This window comes from Erpetoichthys calabaricus, chromosome 11 (genome assembly GCF_900747795.2).
Source record: "Erpetoichthys calabaricus chromosome 11, fErpCal1.3, whole genome shotgun sequence".
Taxonomy (NCBI): Eukaryota; Metazoa; Chordata; class Cladistia; order Polypteriformes; family Polypteridae; genus Erpetoichthys; species Erpetoichthys calabaricus.
Window position 1 is genome coordinate 147,716,760 of NC_041404.2, and position 25,199 is coordinate 147,741,958.

At 44.5% G+C, this 25,199-nt stretch overlaps 1 protein-coding gene across 1 annotated transcript in view; it reads left to right on the plus strand.

Annotated features, from left to right (window-relative positions):
- Nucleotides 1-25,199, plus strand: part of coro7 (coronin 7) — a 389,354-nt gene that overhangs the window by 119,638 nt on the left and 244,517 nt on the right. The window contains 2 exon segments of the mRNA XM_028814299.2: nt 19,178-19,264; nt 22,044-22,126. Of these exon segments, the coding sequence (XP_028670132.2) occupies nt 19,178-19,264; nt 22,044-22,126 (170 nt within the window).

The window sequence follows — 25,199 nt, forward strand, 5'->3', positions numbered from 1 at the left end:
CATTAGGTGGACCCCTAGACTGGACTCCAAGGAAAAACCTTTTATTTGAGCCATTTATAGTGGGTTTTTAGTGTCAAGACCCCTGATAAAGGTCACGTTTTATAGTTAACACGCATACTTTGGGCCGCTGGGTTTGTCCCTTTCTTGGAGTAACCTGGATCGGCCTTCTGGGATCAAAAGCAAAACGTCTTTTATTTGCGCTTGCCTCCGTTTTATAGCCTCACTTAGTGTCAACAAGCAAGGTGGTCTTTCTTCCCATTCAGGGACATTAGTTGAGCTCCATGGACTTCTGGTGACCTCACTGAGTGATGTCTTGGGCACCAGCAGACCCGTCACTGTGGGCAGGGGGGGGGTCATGTCTGTCTAATTGGACTGCTAGGACCATAATGAAGGGCCATAAATGGCCAGCAAAACCAAGGAGCTGGTGGTGGATTTTAGGAGGCCCAGACCCCTCATGGACCCCGTGATCATCAGAGGTGACTGTGTGCAGAGGGTGCAGACCTTTAAATACCTGGGAGTGCAGCTGGATGATAAATTGGACTGGACTGCCAATACTGATGCTCTCTGTAAGAAAGGACAGAGCCAGTTATACTTCCTTAGAAGACTGGCGTCCTTCAACATCTGCAATAAGATGCTGCAGATGTTCTATCAGATGGTTGTGGCGAGCGCCCTCTTCTACGCAGTGGTGTGCTGGGGAGGCAGCATTAAGAAGAAAGACACCTCACACCTGGACAAACTGGTGAGGAAGGCAGGCTCTATTGTTGGCATGGAGCTGGACAGTTTGACATCCGTGGCAGAGCGACGGGCACTGAGCAGGCTCCTATCAATTATGGAAAATCCACTGCATCCACTGAACAGGATCATCTCCAGACAGAAGAGCAGCTTCAGCGACAGACTGCTGTCACCGTCCTGCTCCACTGACAGACTGAGGAGATCGTTCCTCCCCCAAACTATGCAACTCTTCAATTCCACCCGGGGGGGTAAACGTTAACAGTACACAAAGTTATTGTCTGTTTTTACCTGCATTGTTATCAATCTTTAATTTAATATTGTTTTTTTGTATCAGTAAGGTGCTGCTGGAGTATGTGAATTTCCCCTTGGGATTAATAAAGTATCTATCTATCTATCTATCTATCTATCTATCTATCTATCTATCTATCTATCTATCTACAGTGGTGTGAAAAACTATTTGCCCCCTTCCTGATTTCTTATTCTTTTGCATGTTTGTCACACAAAATGTTTCTGATCATCAAACACATTTAACCATTAGTCAAATATAACACAAGTAAACACAAAATGCAGTTTTTAAATGATGGTTTTTATTATTTAGGGAGAAAAAAAATCCAAACCTACATGGCCCTGTGTGAAAAAGTAATTGCCCCCTTGTTAAAAAATAACCTAACTGTGGTGTATCACACCTGAGTTCAATTTCCGTAGCCACCCCCAGGCCTGATTACTGCCACGCCTGTTTCAATCAAGAAATCACTTAAATAGGAGCTGCCTGACACAGAGAAGTAGACCAAAAGCACCTCAAAAGCTAGACATCATGCCAAGATCCAAAGAAATTCAGGAACAAATGAGAACAGAAGTAATTGAGATCTATCAGTCTGGTAAAGGTTATAAAGCCATTTCTAAAACTTTGGGACTCCAGCGAACCACAGTGAGAGCCATTATCCACAAATGGCAAAAACATGGAACAGTGGTGAACCTTCCCAGGAGTGGCCGGCCGACCAAAATTACCCCAAGAGCGCAGAGACGACTCATCCGAGAGGTCACAAAAGACCCCAGGACAACGTCTAAAGAACTGCAGGCCTCACTTGCTTCAATTAAGGTCAGTGTTCACGACTCCACCATAAGAAAGAGACTGGGCAAAAACGGCCTGCATGGCAGATTTCCAAGACGCAAACCACTGTTAAGCAAAAAGAACATTAGGGCTCGTCTCAATTTTGCTAAGAAACATCTCAATGATTGCCAAGACTTTTGGGAAAATACCTTGTGGACTGATGAGACAAAAGTTGAACTTTTTGGAAGGCAAATGTCCCGTTACATCTGGCGTAAAAGGAACACAGCATTTCAGAAAAAGAACATCATACCAACAGTAAAATATGGTGGTGGTAGTGTGATGGTCTGGGGTTGTTTTGCTGCTTCAGGACCTGGAAGGCTTGCTGTGATAGATGGAACCATGAATTCTACTGTCTACCAAAAAATCCTGAAGGAGAATGTCCGGCCATCTGTTCGTCAACTCAAGCTGAAGCGATCTTGGGTGCTGCAACAGGACAATGACCCAAAACACACCAGCAAATCCACCTCTGAATGGCTGAAGAAAAACAAAATGAAGACTTTGGAGTGGCCTAGTCAAAGTCCTGACCTGAATCCAATTGAGATGCTATGGCATGACCTTAAAAAGGCAGTTCATGCTAGAAAACCCTCAAATAAAGCTGAATTACAACAATTTTGCAAAGATGAGTGGGCCAAAATTCCTCCAGAGCGCTGTAAAAGACTCATTGCAAGTTATTGCAAACGCTTGATTGCAGTTATTGCTGCTAAGGGTGGCCCAACCAGTTATTAGGTTCAGGGGGCAATTACTTTTTCACACAGGGCCATGTAGGTTTGGATTTTTTTTTCTCCCTAAATAATAAAAACCACCATTTACAAACTGCATTTTGTGTTTACTTGTGTTATATTTGACTAATGGTTAAATGTGTTTGATGATCAGAAACATTTTGTGTGACAAACATGCAAAAGAATAAGAAATCAGGAAGGGGGCAAATAGTTTTTCACACCACTCTATCTATCTATCTATCTATCTATCTATCTATCTATCTATCTATCTATCTGTCTGTCTGTCTGTCTGTCTGTCTGTCTGTCTGTCTGTCTGTCTATTATATAGTGCCTTTCACATCTATCTATCTATCTATCTATCTATCTATCTATCTATCTATCTATCTATCTATCTATCTATCTATCTATCTATCTATAATGACGAAAAAAAATAATGAATGCATGCTGTATGTGTAGACTGACTGAGATCACCCACCCAAAGCTAAGCTAAGACCGTCTAGTGTAGCAGACCCGGCCGGGATGCCCCTTCACTGTATATTCAGGGGAAGCAGCCCTGGACGTTGCAATATCTCCCCCTGGACGCTAGATGGCCGCTCCCCTTGGGTTGTAGCGGTGCCTCAGATTCCCGCAGGGCTCAATGGGAATTGGAGTTCGGTGCAGCCCTGTTGGGTCCCGCAGGCGCCGCCAGGGGGTGCTGCAGCTGGGACTCCTGAGCCCGTATGGGCAGTGTATTCGCCACACCCAGAAGTGCAGCCGGAACTTGGCAGTCAACCACCTGGAGTACTTCCGGGTGGACTATAAAAGGAGCCAGCAGCCACTGCTCAATAGCCAGAGGATGAAACTTGATGGAAAGGAGTGGTGGTTAAAGGACAAGAGTGCGGTGCCTTGTGTGATGCTTTGGGACTGTGTTGTGCCTGTGAGACACGGGGAAGACGTGCCCCACAGGTGAAGAAAAATAAAAGTTTATTCATTTTTATATGTGCCTCCGGTGTGAGTCTGTGTTGGGTCAGGTGCCTGTATAGCGCCTTTTTTTTACACTAGGAGAAGCTTGGGTTGCTGCTGGAAGAGGCGTTGGTGAGGCCATCAGGGGGCGCTTACCCCGTGGGTCACAGTGCAGTGACAGGGGGACACTGTGCTGTAAATGTAGTGGCGTCCCTTAGACGAGGTCCTGACTCTCTGTGGTCATTAAAGATCCCTGGACATCTTTTGTAAAGTGTAGAGGGTTTCCTGATGTCCGGGCTAAATTGCACATCCCGGTTTTGTCTGTTCAGGCCCCCTAATCGTCTCCTGTCTCTCTCCTTTGCCACCTAAATAGCTAATGTGCGTCGAGCATACTGGCGCAACAATGGCTGCCATTGCATCATCCAGGTGGGTGCTACACATTGGTGGTGGTTAAAGTCGTTCTCTTTTGTCTGTGTAAAATGCTTTGAAAGCTGAGTAAAGCGCTTTATAATTGTAATTTATTATTATTACCTTCGTTTGTGATTTTATTAATATCAGGGAATTTAAAAAGAGCAATCAAAGCAACACCAAGAGGGTTTAGAGCAGTGGTCCCCAACATTTTTGACAGCATGGACCACTTTACTAGAAGCAAATTTTTCCAGGGACTGGTTTTTGAGGATTCGGGGCGGGTTCATAGGGTAGTTTTATACACAATTTACATTATCTATATATATAAAATCCCTATGTGCGTCCAGGTGTCCGTGTGTGGGTGTCTTCTGGTGAAGTGCGCATGCGCGGGGCACGGTGCGATGCGCGATATTACTGTCAGAGAAAGTTAGAGGCGTTTTACGGAAATACAAACCAGTACTACTGCGAGAGGAAATTAAAGGTACACAATACAGTGACGCATATTACAGCCACATACAAGCCAGTATTACTGTCAGAGGAGATTAAAGGCATATTACCGACGCGCACGCCTGTATTACCGCCAGAGAAAATTAAAGGTATATTACGGACGTACAAGACGGTATCCTTCAATAAGGGCGCGCACAAAAAGGCGAGCCTCAAAAGGGCGACCTCAATTGGACGCAGCAAATAAAGGCGTGCGTAAATAAAGATCTGCACCTTTGTTGCTCTTCACATATTCCAGAGCCATGTGAACTAAATTATCTACGAACGCCTTTATTTGCCGCGCTCAATTGAGGTGGCCCTTTTGAAGCTCGCCTTTTTGTGCGCGCCCTTATTGAATAGAGCTGTACAAGACAGTATTACTGTCACAGAAAATTAAAGACACACAATACACGGCGGCAGCCCACGAAGAACGGTCAGATCAGCAAGTAAACATAAACAAAAGAAAGGCTGAAAGAAAGAAAAATACGACCAACAAAAAGAATGAGGTCAAAGTCCCTTGCCATTTAATATAGACTGTTCCTACTAATGTTTATGCACTACTGTTCTAGCGCCCGTTATTGTAACGGGCTAAATGATTAGTATTTCTATAATTATTAAGTTATTAAGCAGTTCACATACTTTTACAGCCGGAGATTTTTCTTCTTTTTTTGCATATAACAAAGACATATGCATTGCATTTGTCATTCCAACAGATTGCACATCACAAACATTAACACTGTTATCGTTTTTTCGTATCTGCCGTTTCTATTGGAGGGTGACAATGAGTTAAATTCCAATGGATGTTTTTCAAATGTTGACAAGCAATAAGTAAAAGGTATCACTGAAAACCACAGAAAACAAAAATGGAAAAAAAAAACAAAACAAAACAAAACAGTACGAGGAAAGTCTGAAGAAAGAAATTATTTTTACAATGTTTCTGTTTGGGGGATCGTTGTGCACAACTGCTCTGTGGATGATTCGTTCAAGCATTTCAAGGTCACTTCGTTGTAATGAAAGTATCTGCCGAATGTAGCCAAAATTCATGCAAGATTTGAATTTGGTGCCATTTGTGCGGTAAAGTGTTGCCAACGAAAAAAAAAAGACAGCGTGACAGCTCACAGTTCAGGGTTATTAAAAATGGAGCGCTTCACGAAAGAACAACGCATTGTCATTGTTGAGCAATATTTTAAAAATAATGAAGGTTTGGCAGCTACAGTTCGCAATTTTCGTACAAAATATGGTCGGAATAGTGATTTAACTTCATCAACTGTGAAGAGATTAATTAAAAAATTCAGGGAGACTGGATCAATTAGTGATCTTAGACACTCCGGCCGTCCTTCAACAATGTCGTTCAACACAAAACATCGAAGCAGTTCGTGAGAGTGTTGCTGACAGTCCAGGAACATCAATTCGGCACCGTGGTCAAGAATTGAACATTTCCAGAAGCTCTCTACAGCGTATTCTGCATCTTCATGCTTACAAAGTTCAATTGAGTCAAGAACTGAATCCTACTGACCACGCACAGCGAAGAGAGTTCATTGAACGGATTTTGGAACAACAACAAGCGAATGCCGATTTTTCGAACAAAATCATCTTCAGCGATGAGGCTCATTTTCATCTTGATGGCTTCGTTAATCGTAAAAATTGTTGCATTTGGGGTTCAGAAAATCCATGAGTGATTGTTGAGAAACAAATGCATCCACAACGTGTCACTGTTTGGTGCGGATTCTGGACTGGAGGCATCATTGGACCATTCTTCTTCAAAAAAATGCGGCTGGTCAGGCAATAAGTTAATGGTGCTCGCTATCGCAACATGATAATCCAGCTTTTTGTGCCTAAATTGCAAGATATGGATGTGGACGACGTGGTTTCAACAAGACGGTGCCACATGCCATACAGCCCGAGAAACAATTTCAATTACTGCATGAGTCATTTCCTGGTCGTGTAATTTCCCGTTTTGGTGATCAGAACTGGCCGCCCAGATCATGCGATTTAACGCCGTTGGACTTTTGTCTTTGGGGTTTTTTGAAGTCTACGGTTTATGCCATCAAGCCCACGACCACCCACGCCTTGAAGGAGGAAATTGAGCGCTGTATCAACGAAATTCAGCCACATTTATGCAAAACGGTCATGGAAAATTTCGACAAAAGAGTGCGTATGTGTCAGCAAAGCCGTGGAGGCCATTTACCCGATATGCTATTCCATACATAACCTATACGGTATACTTTACAAATCAATTAAAAATTTACAATTTGTAATTAAAAACCTGTGTTCTCTATCAAGATTACTTCTTGCGTGAATTTTGGGACACCCTCTACTTCATAGTAACGAGATTTCTATAGACTCGTGTCATATGGGGAAACTGTCGGGACCATAAAAATACTTTGTTGTAATACTCTCTCACCTCGGTCTCTCTCCTCTCTCTGCGCCGCTGCAAGGCCGCCGCCCGCCAAGCGTTCTGAAAAGTCTGAGTGAGTCTCCGTTGCTGGCATTTCTCTCGCGGCCCAGCTGTCAGATGGCTACGGCCCGGTAGTGGGCCGCCGACCGGGGATTGGGGACCCCTGGTTTAGAGAATCCGTGTCCTCGAGGAAGAGAATTATCTTTGACGTGCACGTTTATCCCGTCGCGTCGTGATTGGCGGTTTGTGACCACGGAGGACACACCCCCTTCCATGTAATTACGACGGGAGCTCAACATGGAGCCGCCGATAAGGAAACGAAATGGAGGTGGGAAATGGTAAATGTAAACTTATACAAACAAAGCAAAGCTAAGAGGCGAGAAGCAGATGTAACCCTCCAGAATCCGTGGAGTAGAAAATCCCCAAATACACAAAAAAAAAAAAACACGGACCACTAGAAATCTGATCATAAATTAAGGACTACTGAGGATTCTGGCAGTTGGATTGCATTTCATACCCAAACTGGTGGGAAATCAAAAAAAGAAGAACATCGGGGGTTCAGCAGGATTCCCCGTTTAAGTCCGAAAAGAGACGTAAACCACATAATCATACGTAGGAGAGATTGTTGTATTCATGATGTTTGATGTAGTCGTGTCCGGAATGATCACAGAGGTGAAGGGAATGATAATGACGTGGATAGACTGAGATGGAGCTGACGTGAGGGCATTGGAGACGGACCGGAAAGGAAGTCATCACGGGAAGACGGCTGAATCCGATGTGGATGGAATGCGGATGCGTGTTTCTCTCCTGGCAGTGGGATTGCATTTCATACCCAAACTAGCGGGAAATCAAATATATATGAGAGTCCGGGAGGATTCCCCGTTTAATTCCTAAATCCGAAAAGTGACATAAATCACATATCCGTGTGTTTTCATGATGTTTGATAAAATAATAAGAAGGAAGGAGTTATCGGAGCTCCGTGTCACTCGGAGGACTGTCCAAAAATGAATGCCGACAGTGAAAACACAAAATGGTGAATTTTATGATCAAAATGAAAAGCAACAGAAAAAGTTGGACATTAGAATCAACTTTAGTGACCTAAAACATTACCCAAATGAGTGTAAAATGACAAATTTTGACACAGGATAATCTATACATTGAAAAAATGAACACACTCCTAACACCTTAAAGGACAATTTTGCTATTTTTTTCCAAGTTTCACAAACACGCTATATTTGCATTTGCCTCACAAAATTGTGTCCTAAAGGTTAAGGGCTTGTCATAAATGTAAAAAAATATCTTACCTGAACTGGTGCTTTACATTGTAGGCCATGAGTCACAGAGGAAAAGCTGAAAAACGTAACCAAATACGTCCATTTTTCAAGTTAAGACAGTTGTCGAGTATTGAACCGCATCTTACAGTTACACAGGTCAGGTCGGGGAGCATGCACTGACACAGCACGTTGACGCACCCACCACATGACAAAATAGCTCGGAATCCCAGTTGGCACACACGTGATCTAGTCCCCCACCCTGGAAATGACCCTCTATCTGCTGCAGCCAGGTGTTACGCGGGCGACCCCTTGGTCTGGTCCCCAACAATGAGGGTCCTGTGAGCTGGATCACCCTCGGGTAATTGCGCCACATGGCCGTAGTGCCGTAACTGACGCTCCCTCACAATGCAGGTAATGGGCCTCATTCGGCATCCCACAAGCAACACAAAGTCAAACCAGCGGGACCCAAGGAGTCTCAGAAGAGAGACAGCACCAAAGGAGTCCAGTCTTCATCTCACGTCACTGGATAGTGTCCATGTCTCACAACCATATAGTAAGACAGGAAGCACCAGGACTCTAAAGACTTGGACCTTCGTCCTTTTACAGAGATATTGGGAGCGCCACACACCCCTTTCCAGCGACCTCATGACTCTCCCAATTTGTCTACTGACTTCACAGGAAGAATCGCCAGAGACATGAATGTCACTGCCGTGGTACGTAAACCTCTCGAGGAGGTCGACACTCTCTCCGCAGACAGACACACTGCTGATGGCCGTGCCCAAGAGGTCATTAAAGGCCTGCATCCTGGTTTTTATCAAGACACTCACAAGCCCAGACACTCAGACTCCTCACTCAGTCTCTCGAGACCCTCAGTCGGAGCCTCCATTGACTCCGTGAAGATCACAGCATCGTCAGCAAAGTCAAGATCAGTGAATGTCTCTTCACCAACAGATGGCCAACAGCCGCAGGATTACAATTAAACAGACATTGTAAAATAGTCCATCCATGTCATTTTTTGCACACTAACATTATGAGATTGTGCCATTTTAAAAGAAGACCAGTGTCACAGAAGGCTTGGGTTCTTATCCAGCCGGGATGCCTGGAAGGACCAGGAGGTGACATTTATATCCTCCAGGCCACGAGGGGGCAACCACCCTGGATCAGGAGAGGACCACGGGAGAGGAGCAAAGAGGTTCCAAACCATATGTTCATGTGGTTATTTTTATATATTTTAAGCCCTTATAAACTCTCCCACACTATTATAAACATTTCCCGCACAATTATACAGCATAAACCCTTTGTATTCTCTTAGATATTAGGTAACATTCGTTGAAATTATGTATGTAAACACAGTTTATATACAGTAAAATCTAAATATTATTTTAAAGATATCGAGCGTCTCTGATATTACATATGTTACAGCCATTACGACAGACAGGCCACCAGCAATAAATACGTACAATGCAAGAAAAATTGTGCACAGTGACACTAAACTATGTACATGTAATAAGTACTGTACGTAGATAATTAATTATGGTTACTCACCAACAATGACACGACGACTTGTCCGATAACGATGAGTTTAATTTTACTGCACAACAAAGGAGAGCGTTACAGCTCTTCTAAAGGAGCCTCTTCAGGCGACTGTGTAGCACCGCCGTTGTTTTTCTTCCATCACTCTTCAATCCAAATCCCTAAAGCAGATTCCATCCAGACTACTGCCTTATCACGTCCACTTGCAACTTGTTTTGTGCCCTGGTTAAAGGACACTGCGGCCGTAGATCTTATATGCTTTTCCTCCTTTTTAAATAAAAAGAATCGTGGACTCATTGATGCTGTAATGGTGTCCTGCAGCGGTGTAGCTGTTCCCTTCCTTCAACATATCCAAAACTTTTACCTTTTCTGCAATCATTTGCATCTTCTGTTGGCGCTTGGACACGGCCCCTGAAGCAGTAGCAGGAGCACGTTAATGCTGAATGAGTGAGATGAGACTTCCTGGTTAAGGCAGCACTCTGTCGCTGAGCCAATCAGCAGCACCCAGGAACTTAACTGCGTGCTCTGATTGGGTAGCTTCTCAACCATCTGCCAATAGCATCTCTTGTATGAAATCAACTGGGCAAACCAACTGAGGAAGCAAGTACCAGAAGTAAAAAGACCCATTGTCCGCAGAAACCCGCGAAGCAGCGAAAAATCTGCGTTATATATTTAGATATGCTTACATATAAAATCCGCGATAGGGTGAAGCCGCGAAAGTCGAAGCGCGATATAGCGAGGGATTACTGTAATGTTAACGTTTACCCCCCCAGGTGGAATTGAAGAGTTGCATAGTGTGGTTGGAGGAACGATCTCCTCAGTCTGTCAGTGGAGCAGGACGATGACAGCAGTCTGTCGCTGAAGCTGCTCCTCTGTCTGGAGATGATCCTGTTCAGTGGATGCAGTGGATTCTCCATTATTGACAGGAGCCTGCTCAGTGCCTGTCGCTCTGCCACAGATGTCAAACTGTCCAGCTCCATGCCTACAGCAGAGCCTGCCTTCCTCACCAGTTTGTCCAGTTGCTTAATTAGGAGCCGATTCTTGTTGTTAATTAAACCCGTTCTTTAATTCTGTGGCTTGTTGCTGCTCTCATTGTGCAATGGCAGACATTTCCAACATTGTTGATTTTCTCTTTCTAAGAGCAGCGTTGAAATGTTTTGTGGACCTGAGCAGATCGACATTCCTAAGACTTTCATCTTTCTTTATTTTCACATATAGTATGATGGTTGTTTTGGCTCATTTTGTATCTCATTAGGGTTAGGGTGCTAATTAAGGAAAAAGAAACAATGAAGGAGTCTGAGTCTTCAAGAGCAAGTCCATTAAAATTAGTTCAAAAGAAGATAATTAGCAGCAAAAACAGGTCACTCATTAAGAAAAGGGTTAGAATGAAAACCTGCAGCCACGGTGGTCCTCCAGGACCAGAGTTGGCGACCCCTGGCCTAGAAGGACCAGGAGAGGGACAATACCTCCCCTGGACCAACGAGAGGGCAGCCGCCCTTGGTCTGCATGGGGGCCACGGGATCAGAGCTTAAAAGCTCAAACCCTGTTGGGGGCCCGTGGTGGCCACCGCCAGGGGACACCCGAAAGATTGTGGAGCCCTGGATTGCAGCACTTCTCCCACACTCGGAAGTGCTGCTGGAAGAAATTCTAGGCACACCCGGTGTGCTTCCGGGTGCTCATGCGGCACTTCCGCCACACCAGGATCGTCACGGAGCACATCCGGGGCATTATAGAAGGGGCTGCCTCACTCCATTAGACGAGCCGGAGTCGGGTGGAAGAGGACGGAGCTTTTGTGTGGATGAGTGAAGGCGGCAGAAGAATAAGAAGAGTGGAGGAGATAGAAGGAAAGACGGGACTGGACCTAACTGGGGTGATCTGTGCACTGTGCTGTGTGTAGGAGAAAAGAAAAATAATTCTGGGCATTGTGGGTCTGTGTTTCTGTCTGTAGGTGGGCTGATCTTTCCACAGTGGGTATGTTTTAATTTCAGGCTGTAAAGCAACAAAATATGAATTTCAAAGGGGGTGATTCTTTTCTATACCCACTATAATTAGACTGGCATTCTGTCCTGGCTTGGTTCCTGTCTTGTGCCCAGTTTGACACCTCTACTGGAGGAAAAAGAAAGGTCCGTAAATTTAACGAATCACTGAGGACATCGCAGCTACGGCTGTGTAATCATTTTGACTTTTTCTTTTTGGGTGACAGCCCATCTGACCATTAATTAAACAGATGTTAAAGTAAACGCTCGCTTTGTGACAGGAGCGTTGGAATGGACTCTCGCGTCTCTCGCTGGCTGTCATACTTTGCGCTCTGGCAGCATGTCCGCCCCGCGAGGCCCCGACCAGGTGTTGCCTTTAAGCCTTGCGCCTGGACGCTCCGGCCAGAGCTCTCAGCTCCAGTGTCAGGCCAACGCCTTTGTGTTGCATGGTTGCTAAACAAAACATCATTTTTTAGCTTCACTGTAAGTGGACATTTTGTGCTGAAATTGTGCATATTACGTTTCAGGCGCTGTTGATATTGGCAGAGCAGCTGCCTTGTGATCACTTGGCTGGAATGTGCTGCCGAGTAGGCGGCTAAATAATAAAAGCTGTGCGGCCCAGGCGCCCCCCCCCCCACCCCGGACCCCCGTTCTCCTTTTAGAGTGACCGAGCCTCTGGTCAGTCTGTTCAGAGTACTTGCCAGAGAAGACATCTCAGTAGAGCCCCTTTGCCCTGGCAGACTGGTACCCGTCATGTGCCTGGCAGAAACCGGTCACTTACCATATGAATGGAAACAGCAAGGAGAGCAAACAGCTGGATATTTGAGAGGATTACGCAGCGGCCATTGCTCTTGATTAAAAAGTGAGGGGGCTGCCAGACTGGTGTGTGTGTGTGTGTGTGGAGCAGATGTCCGTCCACTCGACGAGGTAACGGGGTGCTCTGCACCCACTCCTCTTACTCGAGGAGATGTGCGTGAAGCTCTTCAGAGTCCTGACTCTTTAGGAAAATGTTTGCTCAACAACAGCTGCTGAGGACAAAGGGCAATTGGAGCTGCATTGTTAGGGGGCCGCCAGCCTCTCAAGTGTTACTCAGAAAGGAGTTCACTAAAGGTCAGACGGGATGGTGTAAGAGGGGCCCTGCGGCTTGACAGACGGCCCAGCAAATCCACCTTTTATTAAAAGAGCCCAAAAAGAAAAGCACCCACTGGTAGTGACTGTCATAAGTGGGATCCGCTAGAGGAAAGGAAGAAGAAGAATGCAGCGGATAGGGCTTGATGGCCAGTCACCCTGCCGAAAGTATATGTCTATCCTGATGTCCACTGTGCCCGTCTCTGATTGAAAGCCTCATGTAACGGTGAGCAGTCAAACCAGCTTAGCAAGGTGCTAAAGCCTACACCAGCAGCATCAGGTCAGAGGCAGGAAACGACCCTGGATGGGGAGCCAGTCCGTTGCATTACATTTACTTATTCAGGTGACATTTTTATCTGAGGAGGCTTACAACATCTGGGAGATGCTGTTGTTTTTCCAGTTGGAGCACAGGCAGGTGAAGTGACTCTCTCAGGGTCACACAGTGGGATCTGAACCCACAACCTCAGGGTTTGAAGTCCAAAGTCTTAACCACTATGCCACACTGCCAGGGCACATAGGGTTATAGGGTCATTATTGTCGTGTGTATACTGGGGACTGTGACATTGTGAATTTCCCCTTGGGATTAATAAAGTATCTATCTATCTATCTATCTATCTATCTATCTATCTATCTATCTATCTATCTATCTATCTATCTATCTATCTATCTATCTATCTATCTATCTATCTATCTATCTATCTATCTATGTGACATTTTGCCAGTTGCAGGTGCCATGATTCATGTGTCTAATCTTGAAACTTCACTCCCTCCTTACCTGAAAAAAATCAAATATGTCCACGTGCAGCGGACTCAGTAAGCATTCAGACCCCTTCGTTTTCTGCACACTTTGTTGTGTTGTAGATTTCATTTTAGTCGTTTAAGTTTTGCTCATCAATCTACACTCGACAACCCATAATGAGAAACATGTTTTTGGAAAGGTTTGCAGAATCAGGTAAGTATTTAGACCCTTAATTCAAAACTTTGTAGAAGCCCCTTTGGCAGCCGTTCCAGTTTGTGTGTTCTTTTCTAAGTTTCTACACACTTTGCACACCTGGATTTGAACAGTTGATCTCATTCTTCCTGGCAGATCCTCTCAAGCTCCATTAGATTGGATGGGAGGCGTCTGTGAACAGCCATCTTCAGGTCTCACCACAGATGTTCAATGGGGTTTACTTGTGGGTATGGGCTGGGCACTCAAGGACACTCCGACTTGACTGACGCCAGTCCAGCATTGTCTTCAGGTCTTTGTCATGCACCTTCATAGAAGTGTTCAGACCTTTCACTCACTAACTTTGTAGAAGCCCCTTTGGCAGCAATTCCTGTCTCTACACACTTTGCACACCTGGATTTGAACAGTTGATCCCATTCTTCCTGGCAGATCCTCTTTAGCTCCATTAGACTGAATAGGAAGCGTCTGTGAACGGCCAACTTCAGGTCTCACCACACATGCTATTTGGGGCTTACGTCTGGGCCACTCCAGGACACTTGGAGGCTTGTCCCAAAGCCACTCCATCCTTATGTTGGCTGTATGCTTCAGGTCATCATAATGCTGTAAGGTTGAAACATCCCCCTGCCCATGCTGCTCAGAAGCACCCCCTTAACATGATGCCACCACCAGCATGCTATACCATAGGGATATTATTGGCGTGGTAGAGTTTCAGTGGTATTTATCAATAATGGCCAGATTCTTATTGAAGGACCCCCCTACAAACAAGAATCCTGATGACACAAGTATGATCATTTTTGTTCTGCTAGCTGAGTTAGAGAGTGCAAAAAACTGAAAAAATAAAAGTGGGTCATTGTGGGGACCTTCATTCCATGAGGACTTATCATTATCATCTCTGGTGGCCACTGTTGTGATTCCTGCCACATCATAGCTCAAAAATGGGTGCAAACCTCCAAAGAAACCACAACATGGCCGGGCAGACCCTTCCCTTATTCCAGGTCGGGGGTCTATGGGGTTGACTTCACCCTGAGAAGCCAAACCCCAACTCAGAGGGCAGGCTCCTGGCCTGCACTGACCCAGGAATGGGGCTAAGGCTTTTCAAGTTGGAAACGTTAGCTTTCAAATTAGGATGAGAGGAAATTCTGTTAAACCTCTGGCCCCAAAATGCAGCAAAAGCAAAACTACTTAATATTTAGCGAATTTATTAAAGATAATATGAAAAAAACTGCACATAATGGCAAGGCAGGAAGAAGCAAATCGGAATAAACGTCACCTTAGAAATAAGCAGGAGGTGAAGCCAGTAAGTCGATCCTGGCTGGGGTTCAAATTCATGTTTTATGTCTCTTCTATTCATTTTTAATTCTTTTATTTACTAGTGAGCTTCGCTCGCCAACCTCCCGGCCTGCGATACCCAATAAGCACTTTGTGTCTCTGCCGCTCGCGTATGTGGATTTCACTTTCATCAAACAACAAAATCTTTTAATTGTCGTGGATACGCCTCTTCATTGGGAAGAAACACTACTTTTCCTTGATGGCAACACGAATTAGACGATCTACAAGTCTCTGACTTAAAGTTTAAATCCGTACAATATCTACATACTTCTGTCATATCACCTGTGTTCATATATTCGATCTCTTTTCACTGTTCTGTTATTTCACCGAGTAATAATTTCCATTCGTTTGCGCTAATGCGATCTTTACTATCAGTTTTTTGAGACTTTCGAATTTTAGTACTTTCATAATCTCTGACCTGCTCTGCATGCGTATCACACCGACGTTTTTGAACCTCTTTACGACGTTCTACTTTTTCTACTCTTTATCTTTTATTTCCTTCCCTGCTTGGAGCTGAGAGCGTAGGAACTGTGTCTAACAATAGCATTCACATGAATAAGTAGTGAGTGGACCTTGGGTGCGCCAGCCACTTCGCGTCTCTGCCACTCGCGTATGTGGATTTCACTTTCACCAAATAACAAATCTTTTAATTCTCGGTGATACTTTCATAATCTCTAACCTTCTCCTCATGTGTATCGCGCCAACGTTTTTGAACCTCTTTACGACGTTCTCTGTTTGTCTTCTACTCTTTGTCTTTTCTACTTCTGCTGTTTGTCTCTTATTTCCGCCCCTGCTTGGACCTGTTAGGATTTCAATTCCTCTCTTGGCACAAAGTCTTGTCTTGCGGGACGTGAAATTATCTCTCTGAAAAAGTCTTGTCTCACCCCAAGATATTTTTATATAATTGAGAGATGTAATTATGTGCATCATTCTGCATCTTTGGTTTTTTTCTATGTATGTAAGTTGCTTTTGCTATGTTTAATGCGTTTTGTGTGTGGGGCCACCTGCCAGTCACTGCCAGGAACTTCAGGCCAGGTTAGGGGGCATGCACTGATACAACACATGAAGAAACAGCTCGGGATCCCGCTTGGCAACCCCCCGGGCAGACACACGGTCCAGTCCCACCCTCTGAAAATGACCATCTACAGGTGCTGGTCATAAAATTAGAATATCATGACAAAGTTGATCTATTTCAGTAATTCCATTCAAAAAGTGAAACTTGTATATTAGATTCATTCATTACACAGACTGATGTATTTCAAATGTTTATTTCTTTTAATGTTGATGATTATAACTGACAACTAATGAAAGTCCCAAATTCAGTATCTCGGAAAATTAGAATATCAATTAAGACCAATGCAAAAAAAGGATTTTTAGAAATGTTGGCCAACTGAAAGGTATGAACATGAAAAGTATGAGCATGTACAGCACTCAATATTTAGTTGGGGCTCCTTTGGCCTGGATTACTGCAGCAATGCGGCGTGGCATGGAGTCGATCAGTCTGTGGCACTGCTCAGGTGTTATGAGAGCCCATGTTGCTCTGATAGTGGCCTTCAGCTCTTCTGAATTGTTGGGTCTGGCGTATTGCATCTTCCTCTTCACAGTACCCCATAGATTTTCTATGGGGTTAAGGTCAGGCGAGTTTGCTGGCCAATCAAGAACAGGGATACCATGGTCCTTAAACCAGGTACTGGTAGCTTTGGCACTGTGTGCAGGTGCCAGGTCCTGTTGGAAAATGAAATCTGCATCTCCATAAAGTTCGTCAGCAGCAGGAAGCATGAAGTGCTCTAAAACTTCCTGGTAGACGGCTGCGTTGACCTTGGACCTCAGAAAACACAATGGACCAACACCAGCAGATGATATGGCACCCCAAACCATCACTGACTGTGGAAACTTTACACTGGACCTCACGCAACGTGGATTCTGTGCCTCTCCTCTCTTCCTCCAGACTCTGGGACCTTGATTTCCAAAGGAAATGCAAAATTTACTTTCATCAGAGAACATAACTTTGGACCACTCAGCAGCAGTCCAAAGGCGAGACGCTTCTGACGCTGTCTCTTGTTCAAGAGTGGCTTGACACAAGGAATGCGACAGCTGAAACCCATGTCTTGCATACGTCTGTGTGTGGTGGTTCTTGAAGCACTGACTCCAGCTGCAGTCCACTCTTTGTGAATCTCCCCCACATTTTTCAATGGGTTTTGTTTCACAATCCTCTCCAGGGTGCGGTTATCCCTGTTGCTTGTCCACTTTTTTCTACCACATCTTGTCGTTCCCTTCGCCTCTCTATTAATGTGCTTGGACACAGAGCTCTGTGAACAGCCAGCCTCTTTAGCAATGACCTTTTGTGTCTTGCCCTCCTTGTACAAGGTGTCAATGGTCGTCTTTTGGACACCTGTCAAGTCAGCAGTCTTCCCCATGATTGTGTAGCCTACAGAACTCGACTGAGAGACCATTTAAAGGCTTTTGAGTTAATTAGCTGATTAGAGTGTGGCACCAGGTGTCTTCAATATTGAACCTTTTCACAATATTCTAATTTTCCGAGATACTGAATTTGGGACTTTCATTAGTTGTCAGTTATAATTATCAACATTTAAAGAAATAAACATTTGAAATACATCAGTCTGTGTGTAATGAATGAATCTAATATACAAGTTTCACTTTTTGAATGGAATTACTGAAATAAATCAACTTTGTCATGATATTCTAATTTTATGACCAGCACCTGTATCTGCCGTAGCCAGGTGTTACATGGGGTCCCCTTGGCCTGGTCCAGCCACTCGGGTCCTCAACACTGAGGATTCTACAAGCTGTATCACCCTCGGGTAATCGCGCCACATGGTTGTAGTGCCGTTACTGACGCTCCCCACAATGCAGGTAATGTGCCTCATTCGGGACTCCGTGAGCAACACAAAGTCAAACCAGTGGCACCCAAGGAGAGAGTGTTGTCCTCGTCGAGAGGTTTACTTATCTCAGAAGTGACATTAATGTCTCTGGTGACTCATCCTATGAAGTCAGTAGATGAATTGGGAGAGCATGGGGGGTCATGAGGTCGCTGGAAAGGGGTGTGTGGCGCTCCTGATATCTTTACAAAAGGACGATGGTCCAATGTCTTTAGAGTCCTGGTGCCCCCTGTTTATGAGACATGGATGCTATCCAGTGACCTGAGACAAAGACTGGACTCCTTCAGTACTGTGTCTAATCAGAGAATCCTTGGGTACTGCTGTCCTTGGGTAGGAACTTCCCTCCTCTCTATAAATCTGGAGGGTCTTCTACAGTTCCCGGCAATTCATTGTGAGTCGGCGAGTTATCATATCTTTGCTGTGCTTCTGCCTTTGTTATGTTTTGGATTTTTAACCTTCATGCTCTATGTTTGACTATATTAATTGATTACGGTACTGGGACTGGGTTGCCATTGTCATGTCATGTCATTTTTCTAACCTGCTTAATCCAGACTAGGCTTGCGGGGAGCTGAGAGAGCCTATCCCAGCTAGCACAGGGCACAAGGTAGGAACAAACCCTGAACTAGGCATCAGTCCATCAAAGGGTGAACACAACACCAAACACACACAAGGGTCAATTTAGTGTCTTTTCGGGGAATTTCTTTGCTCCTTCTGCTCCATGGAGCTTCAGTGTTATTGAAGAGCATTTTGTGAAAGTAAACCTTTATATTTTAAAAAAATTCAGTGCTTGCCCTTATTGCTAGCCTGGTTTTGATGGAGCTTTTGGAACTTATTGGGACTTCTGTGTTTTGGGACTCTCAAGTCCACAACAAATATGAAAAAAGATCAAGAATACAAGCAGGAATTTAAATATTTCACGGGTTCAGTACCTGGGATTCAGGATCAGGTGGCCCCTAACTCCTTTGGCTCAATACAAAGGAGTCAGGGCAGACAACTGCATAAATGATTAATATAATGCAAGCATACAAATAATCAATAAATGTCACAAATCGAATGTGTGATGTAAATATACTTCACTGGTGTGGCGATATGGAGATTCTAAAATGGCTTCCCCTACGAGTATGTGCATGAATGGGCCCAGCAATGGACTGGCACTCCACCCAGAGTTACAGGAGCATTGCACCCAAGGCTTCTGAGGCCCATACTTGAATTAAGCAGATTTGAAAATGTTATGTTATTACATGTCATGTCCGTGTTATGTTATGGTGCCCAACTGCCTTTTGGTCTTCTTTCAGAATGCCCAGAGCCACCAGAACAACAAGGACTCAAGGGTGGTCTGGATTGGAGATTCAGACAACATCCTGTCCACTGGGTTCAATCAGGTAAGAGCATCTTTGAGTTTTCTTTCTAGCAGCAAGGAATCGAGCTTTTAGTGCAGCCTTCCCACTCACTTTGGGGTGTCCTTTGGTGTCACACTGTCACCACTACTGACAACATTCAGTTCTAGTCAGAGATTTGGGCAAAAAGGCAAAGGAGCTTTGCATGGAGGAATAAACTAGACTAAACTAAATAAGTAAAAATGAACAATGTGGAATATATGAATAATTGAATGTGTCATGAAATAGATATTTTGTTTCTTATTTCTTTCTAACTACTACTATATGTCTTCATTTATTCATTTCAGTGACACACACAGCATGAAATAAGCCCTTGATGTTCAAACTGTCACTTTCACTTGTCAAAGCTGAGAGGGCGTGTCCTGGAGTTTACCGTTTTTTGATTGGTGAATCATCATTAGAGCGGACTTAGACCTTCGGCCATCACATGCTGCCCTCACAGCTGACACTTCAGATGCAAACTCCCGATGATGAATTTGGAGTTTCTTCAATTAAAGTAGCCGTTCAGCACAGGAATTCTGGGTAACTTTTTCACCGCATGCGCATGAGCCACACACTGCAAAAAAAAAAAAAAAAAAATGCATATACAAAAACTAAACACAAAGACTTTACACGGGATATGTTTTGAATTTATTTAGCAAAAATATCTGCCGTGGGGTAAACAAAATTTATTTGACAAGATTTCTTAAAGTAAGCTTAAAAAATCGTATTACAGGTAGTCCCCGAGTTACGGACATCCGACTTACGAACGGGGCCGCAGCTGCTCCTTTATCTGTCTGGGGGACGCGATGCAGACTCCTCAGTAACTGCCGCTCCGTCATCTTCGGCCTGGGGACGCTGCAAGTGGTGGCTGGACATAGGCTGGAGGGGGCCAATATTGCTGCTCGGGCAGTGTAGTGTCCCTTGGGTGGCTCTGGTTGATGAATGGGGTGGTCATTCTCAGTGGGTGGCAAGCAGTGACCCGGGGTCCATAGTCAGCGGGGCCGCAGCTACTGCTACTGACTGGACGGATGCTGGATGGGGCAGAGGGGAGTGTTTCACTGTCCGCCCACCACACAGCCATGCAGTGTTCCTGGAATGGCTGCCCCATTCATTCTCGGTGGGCGGCTGGTGATGCTGCAAGCGGTGACCTGGTTGTGGCTGAACGGAGGCCATTGAGGTTGAACGGGGCGGCGGGGGGCAGCATCGTAGTGTGCCTCGGGTGGCTGCCTGTTGAATGGGTGCGGTGGTGGGCAATTCACTACCCGCCTTTGGCCGCACCCTGTTCACTCTCTGTGGGCAGACGCTGCTGGCAGCATACTGTATGCAAGTGGAGGTGACTGTGTGGTGGGCGGGTGGTGAACCGTCCCCCGCCGCCCCCATTTATTCTCAATAGCAAGCCTGCTGGTACTGTTACGTACATAGCAGGAAGTTGTCTCTCGTCAGTACACCAGACGTGCCTGCCTGCCGTGATAGCGTGTACAGTGCTGTGCAGAAGAGCTCATCTTAACCTTTTGTCTTCGCCCTTCAAGAATGTCTCTGAAACACAAATCTGATGCAAGTGCTGGTGATACAGTAAAGAAGAGAAGAACCATCAGCATTGAAAATAAAGTAGAAATAATAAAAAGGTCAGAGAGGTGAAACTCTATCATTCATTGGCAGAGTACTTGGTCACAGTCGGTCAACAATAACATTTATTAAAATAATGTACCTGCTCCGACTTACATACAAATTCCACTTAAGAACAAGCCTACAGTCCCTATCTCGTTCGTAACCCGGGGACTGCCTGTACAAATAAAGTCAATAACTCTTACAATACGGAAAAACAAGATTTAATGCTGTAATATAAATACTTTTCTCTTGCTGAGATTTCATTTTTTGCAATGTAGGAGTCCCAAGTAAAAGCAAAGCGCATACATCCATACATCTTACCAATGTGGAAGAAAACCACCCAAGGAAGACGGGACAAGTTCAATCAATTAGATTTTAATTCCGTCACAGATTAGTACCTGGATTCTACGTTGCAAGGCAGAAGGGCAAAGTTACATTTTTTTCGATTGGCTTTTTATAATTTCTTCTTCCTCCCCGTTCCCCTTATTTATAACAAAAAACATAATATCATTTACTTAAGCATTTTATGTTATTACGCTAATGGGCCATCTGTTCTTATTTTTTTTTTCTTTACTTGTCAGATAAACCCTAAAGAAGGAAAGGCCATCTTTCCTGTGTCGAATAGATGCGTTCCTAAAGAAACTGGAAATTGTCCTGGGTCAGCTTACTGCACCCTGTCTTATGACAGACGCCTGTATGAATAACCTGCCGTTAGAGCAAAGCGGCCTTGTCAGCTATTAACCCTATTAACACACCAATCAAAGAACTGCACTTGCTTGAGCCCACCCTCTCCGGTTTGACGAGTGAAAGTGACAGTTTTCATTTCAGGTTGCATGCTGAGTCACTGAAATAATGAAATAAATGAAGAAATAATTAAATAAGCAGACATAAATACGTGTGGTGACGAGAGCAGGATTTGCTCTGTGGACGGGGGTGATGATGTGGTGGAGGGGTCTGTGAGAGACGTCACCTGGGGGTGCCACGCTGCTCGCAGTGTTCAGAAGTGGTATCTGTGTGAGTGGGACAAGGAGTTCTCCTATTAGCTTGCGCTGTAAGGAGACCACTTGTGAGCCACACGTCGCAGCTTCCAGCAGTTCACCGCCGTGCAGGTCTGCAAACTGAGGTGCTTTGTGATGTGAGACAACAGCAATACAGCAAACTTTGCCTTTTACAGATGCGTGAGAGAGAGGTGAAAGTCTGGGATACCCGAAAAATGGGCTCCTCTCTTGGCAGCGTGTCACTTGATTCATCTGCTGGGTGAGTGAAACGTCACCGATTGACTGACTCCTTGTGATTTTTATGATTGTCCATTGGCTTGCTTCTCCCCACACTTGTGTTACTTTGAGTGTAATGGGGATTTATATTCTTTATGGAAGTTTGTGTCAAGCTGTTTAAAATGTGTAATTTAGAAAAGGGTGACATTGGACGTGTGTAGCTTCACCGTCACTGAGGACACTTATTGCTTTTTAGCATGTAGGGCTATTCCCATTACATAAGATACATTGATACACGACTTTCATTTTAAGGTAAGTCCTGATAAGAGACTGATGAGGGGCAAATGCGTTGGGTAAAACAGACAAAAAAGCTGCCAGCCAGACACGAGTCCAAACTGACAGAATACAAAAGGTAACTGAGAATTTAAATGACCCAGGGGAAATTAAGACAATTACTGGTGCTCTAGTAACGCGGACCCCCAACTAGCTAACCTTCCAGTGAATGATGCTTTGTGTAAACTCTGGACCCGGGTTGTCAACCCAAGACACTCCTGTAAAACACCTAACAGAAGGACCCCTTCAATTTAAAACCCTAGTAAAGGAGTCCCGTACTACAGTGCTGGGATGGAAACTCGGCATGGTGAAGCCCACCATAAATGAATCAAAAGAATCAACTCACTTAAACAGGTAGTTGGAAAGAATCGAATCGGTTATGTGAAACGAAACGTGCGTCACTACACTTATGAGTCCTCAGCACATCACCCCCTAGTGGTCCGGGGAACATCAAACCCTGCTTATATTACGACCTAAGGGGTCTTGAATGACCTTCTGCTCTGATGGTCGATAAGTTCTTTGTGTATTTGTGTGTGTATTGGTCCTGTACATATGATTGTGTTTATTCTTTGCTACCTCCAAGAGGTTCATCTTTTCCAGTTTTAAGATCACAGGTTCATGAAAAGGTAATTGTGGCCAATTCAGTCAGAGTAACCATCTGTATTTAAACTAGATGTTGTGAAGGCTAGGGGGTGCCACAGAGCCCCAAACATGAAAACACAAAACAGCCCCGGGTTATAATTATACAAGCTGTCTCTCCTTCTCCTTCTTCTTCTTCCTATTCTTCTTCCTTTTCTCTCTCTTTTCCTCCGTCTCTCCGCACTGCTACTCCTCCAAGGCGAAGGTTGCCCATCTCCACTCCCAGCTCCGACTCACCTGGACAAGGCAGTGCGGTCCTTTTTATTGAGAATCAGGGAGAATGTCCAATGCCAGGGCTTCACCCGTTGGAAGCACTTCCGGGTCATGTGGAAGTCCCTGCAGCGCCCTTCTGCAGTACCCACAATACCCCAGCAAGGCTGCGCTACCAGACTACAATTCCCGGCATTCCCTGCTGTTGTCTGAACTGGTATCGATATCCAGGGCTGCTGCTGCCATCTAGTGTTCTGGGGGAATAAACGGTCCCTAGAGACAGTCCTTCAATTTATCCCGGCCAGGAAAGGTGTTGTAAATACATCCTGGTGGGACGCCTGTCCATCCGCCTGGGGCTTCCCTTCTAGGCAAGGAACTTTCCCCTTTCCAGGTCGAGATGCCCATCCATCTCGTATGGCACTTATAATGTCTTTATTCCTAAATTTGTTATTGTGCTTTATGCCAACTCCCATCATCACATTTTTAAATAATTTGTCAGGCTGCCTGTTGTGTGTTTTAAGTTATTTTTTGCAACTATAAACTTGCCTTTTATGTACTTGTGTACCTTTGAGTTTCTATTTTGCAAACAATACTTCAGAGATCGGCTCTGGTCTCGCAATGACTCTAAATTGGGTTGGCTTGATATTAACTATATGTTGATGCTGTTGGCCACTATAGGTGAACAGCTTTATTTAAAAGTGGTTGTGTTGAATTTGTGAGGCTCTCACCTTTGCCACCCGGTGTAAATTCCAGTGAATGTGCCGACTTATGCCCCTGTTACAGGCCGTATTGAGCTCTCCCATTAGCGGTTCTCTTTGAGACTGTTGGCTTAAGTTGTAAATTTTTATCAGGCATCAGCCGACTCTAATTGACAGTAAGATGTACACGAGGAGCTTAGCTTGATGTAAACCAGACCCTCCCATGGTGGTGATTGGATAACGCTAAGACCCAAATCATATCCAGTGTGCGACACTCGCATCTCTTAGACAATGTGCCAGGCCCACCCACTTCGTGCTCCCGGTTTGTGCTGGTTGTGTCCTTTTGGTCAATGTCCTTACCATGTGACCCATCATTTTTAGCCACTTTATGGTCACACCGTGACATGTTGCATTTCGGGTCTGCCTAGTATTGCATACCCAGCTCAGCTTTTCATTTACATGACCCCAATATTCAGCAGAGGGACACACTCTGATATCCTGTCCATGAAAATCAAGGTCTGTGGCCACTTGATGCCAGGAATGCCAACAATTTTTGCTATTTTTTCTTCACTCTGTTATAGTAAATAAATATAGATACACTCATTTTTGCACTGTAAAAGCATTTACACACTCCTGCTGTGTTTGCTTTATTCCGAATCAGGAGATGATTTGTTACTTTGTTGTTAATTTCCAGTTAGTTCAGCTGTGTTTCACACTGTAAACTTTTAAATGAACTAAACGTGTCCGTAAACACCACTTAGGTGTCTCGTGGACTTCTTTCGTTGGCCAGAAGAAACATTTTTTTTTCCAGAAAGAAATGTCATGGAAGTTCGGCAACAGTTGTCTTTGCGTACTGCCGTAATCTCTCTATTATATAAAAATATCTTGGGACGAGATGAGACTTTTTCAGAGTGATGATTTTAAGTCCCGTGAGACGAGACTTTGTGCCATGAGATGAATTGAAAACCAGCAGGTCCAAGCGGGGGCGGAAATTAAAGACAAACAGTAGAAGAAGAAAAGACAAAGAGTAGAAGACAAAGTAGAGCGTCATAAAGAGGTTCAAAAGCGTTGGCGTGATACACACAGCAGGTTCGAGTACTAAAATTCGAAAGTCTCCAAAAAATGATAGTAAAGATCGCAACAGCGCTAACAAATGGAAATTACTACTTGGTGAAATAACGGAACAGCGTAAAGAGATCGAATATATGGACATAGGTGATATGACAAAAGTATGTA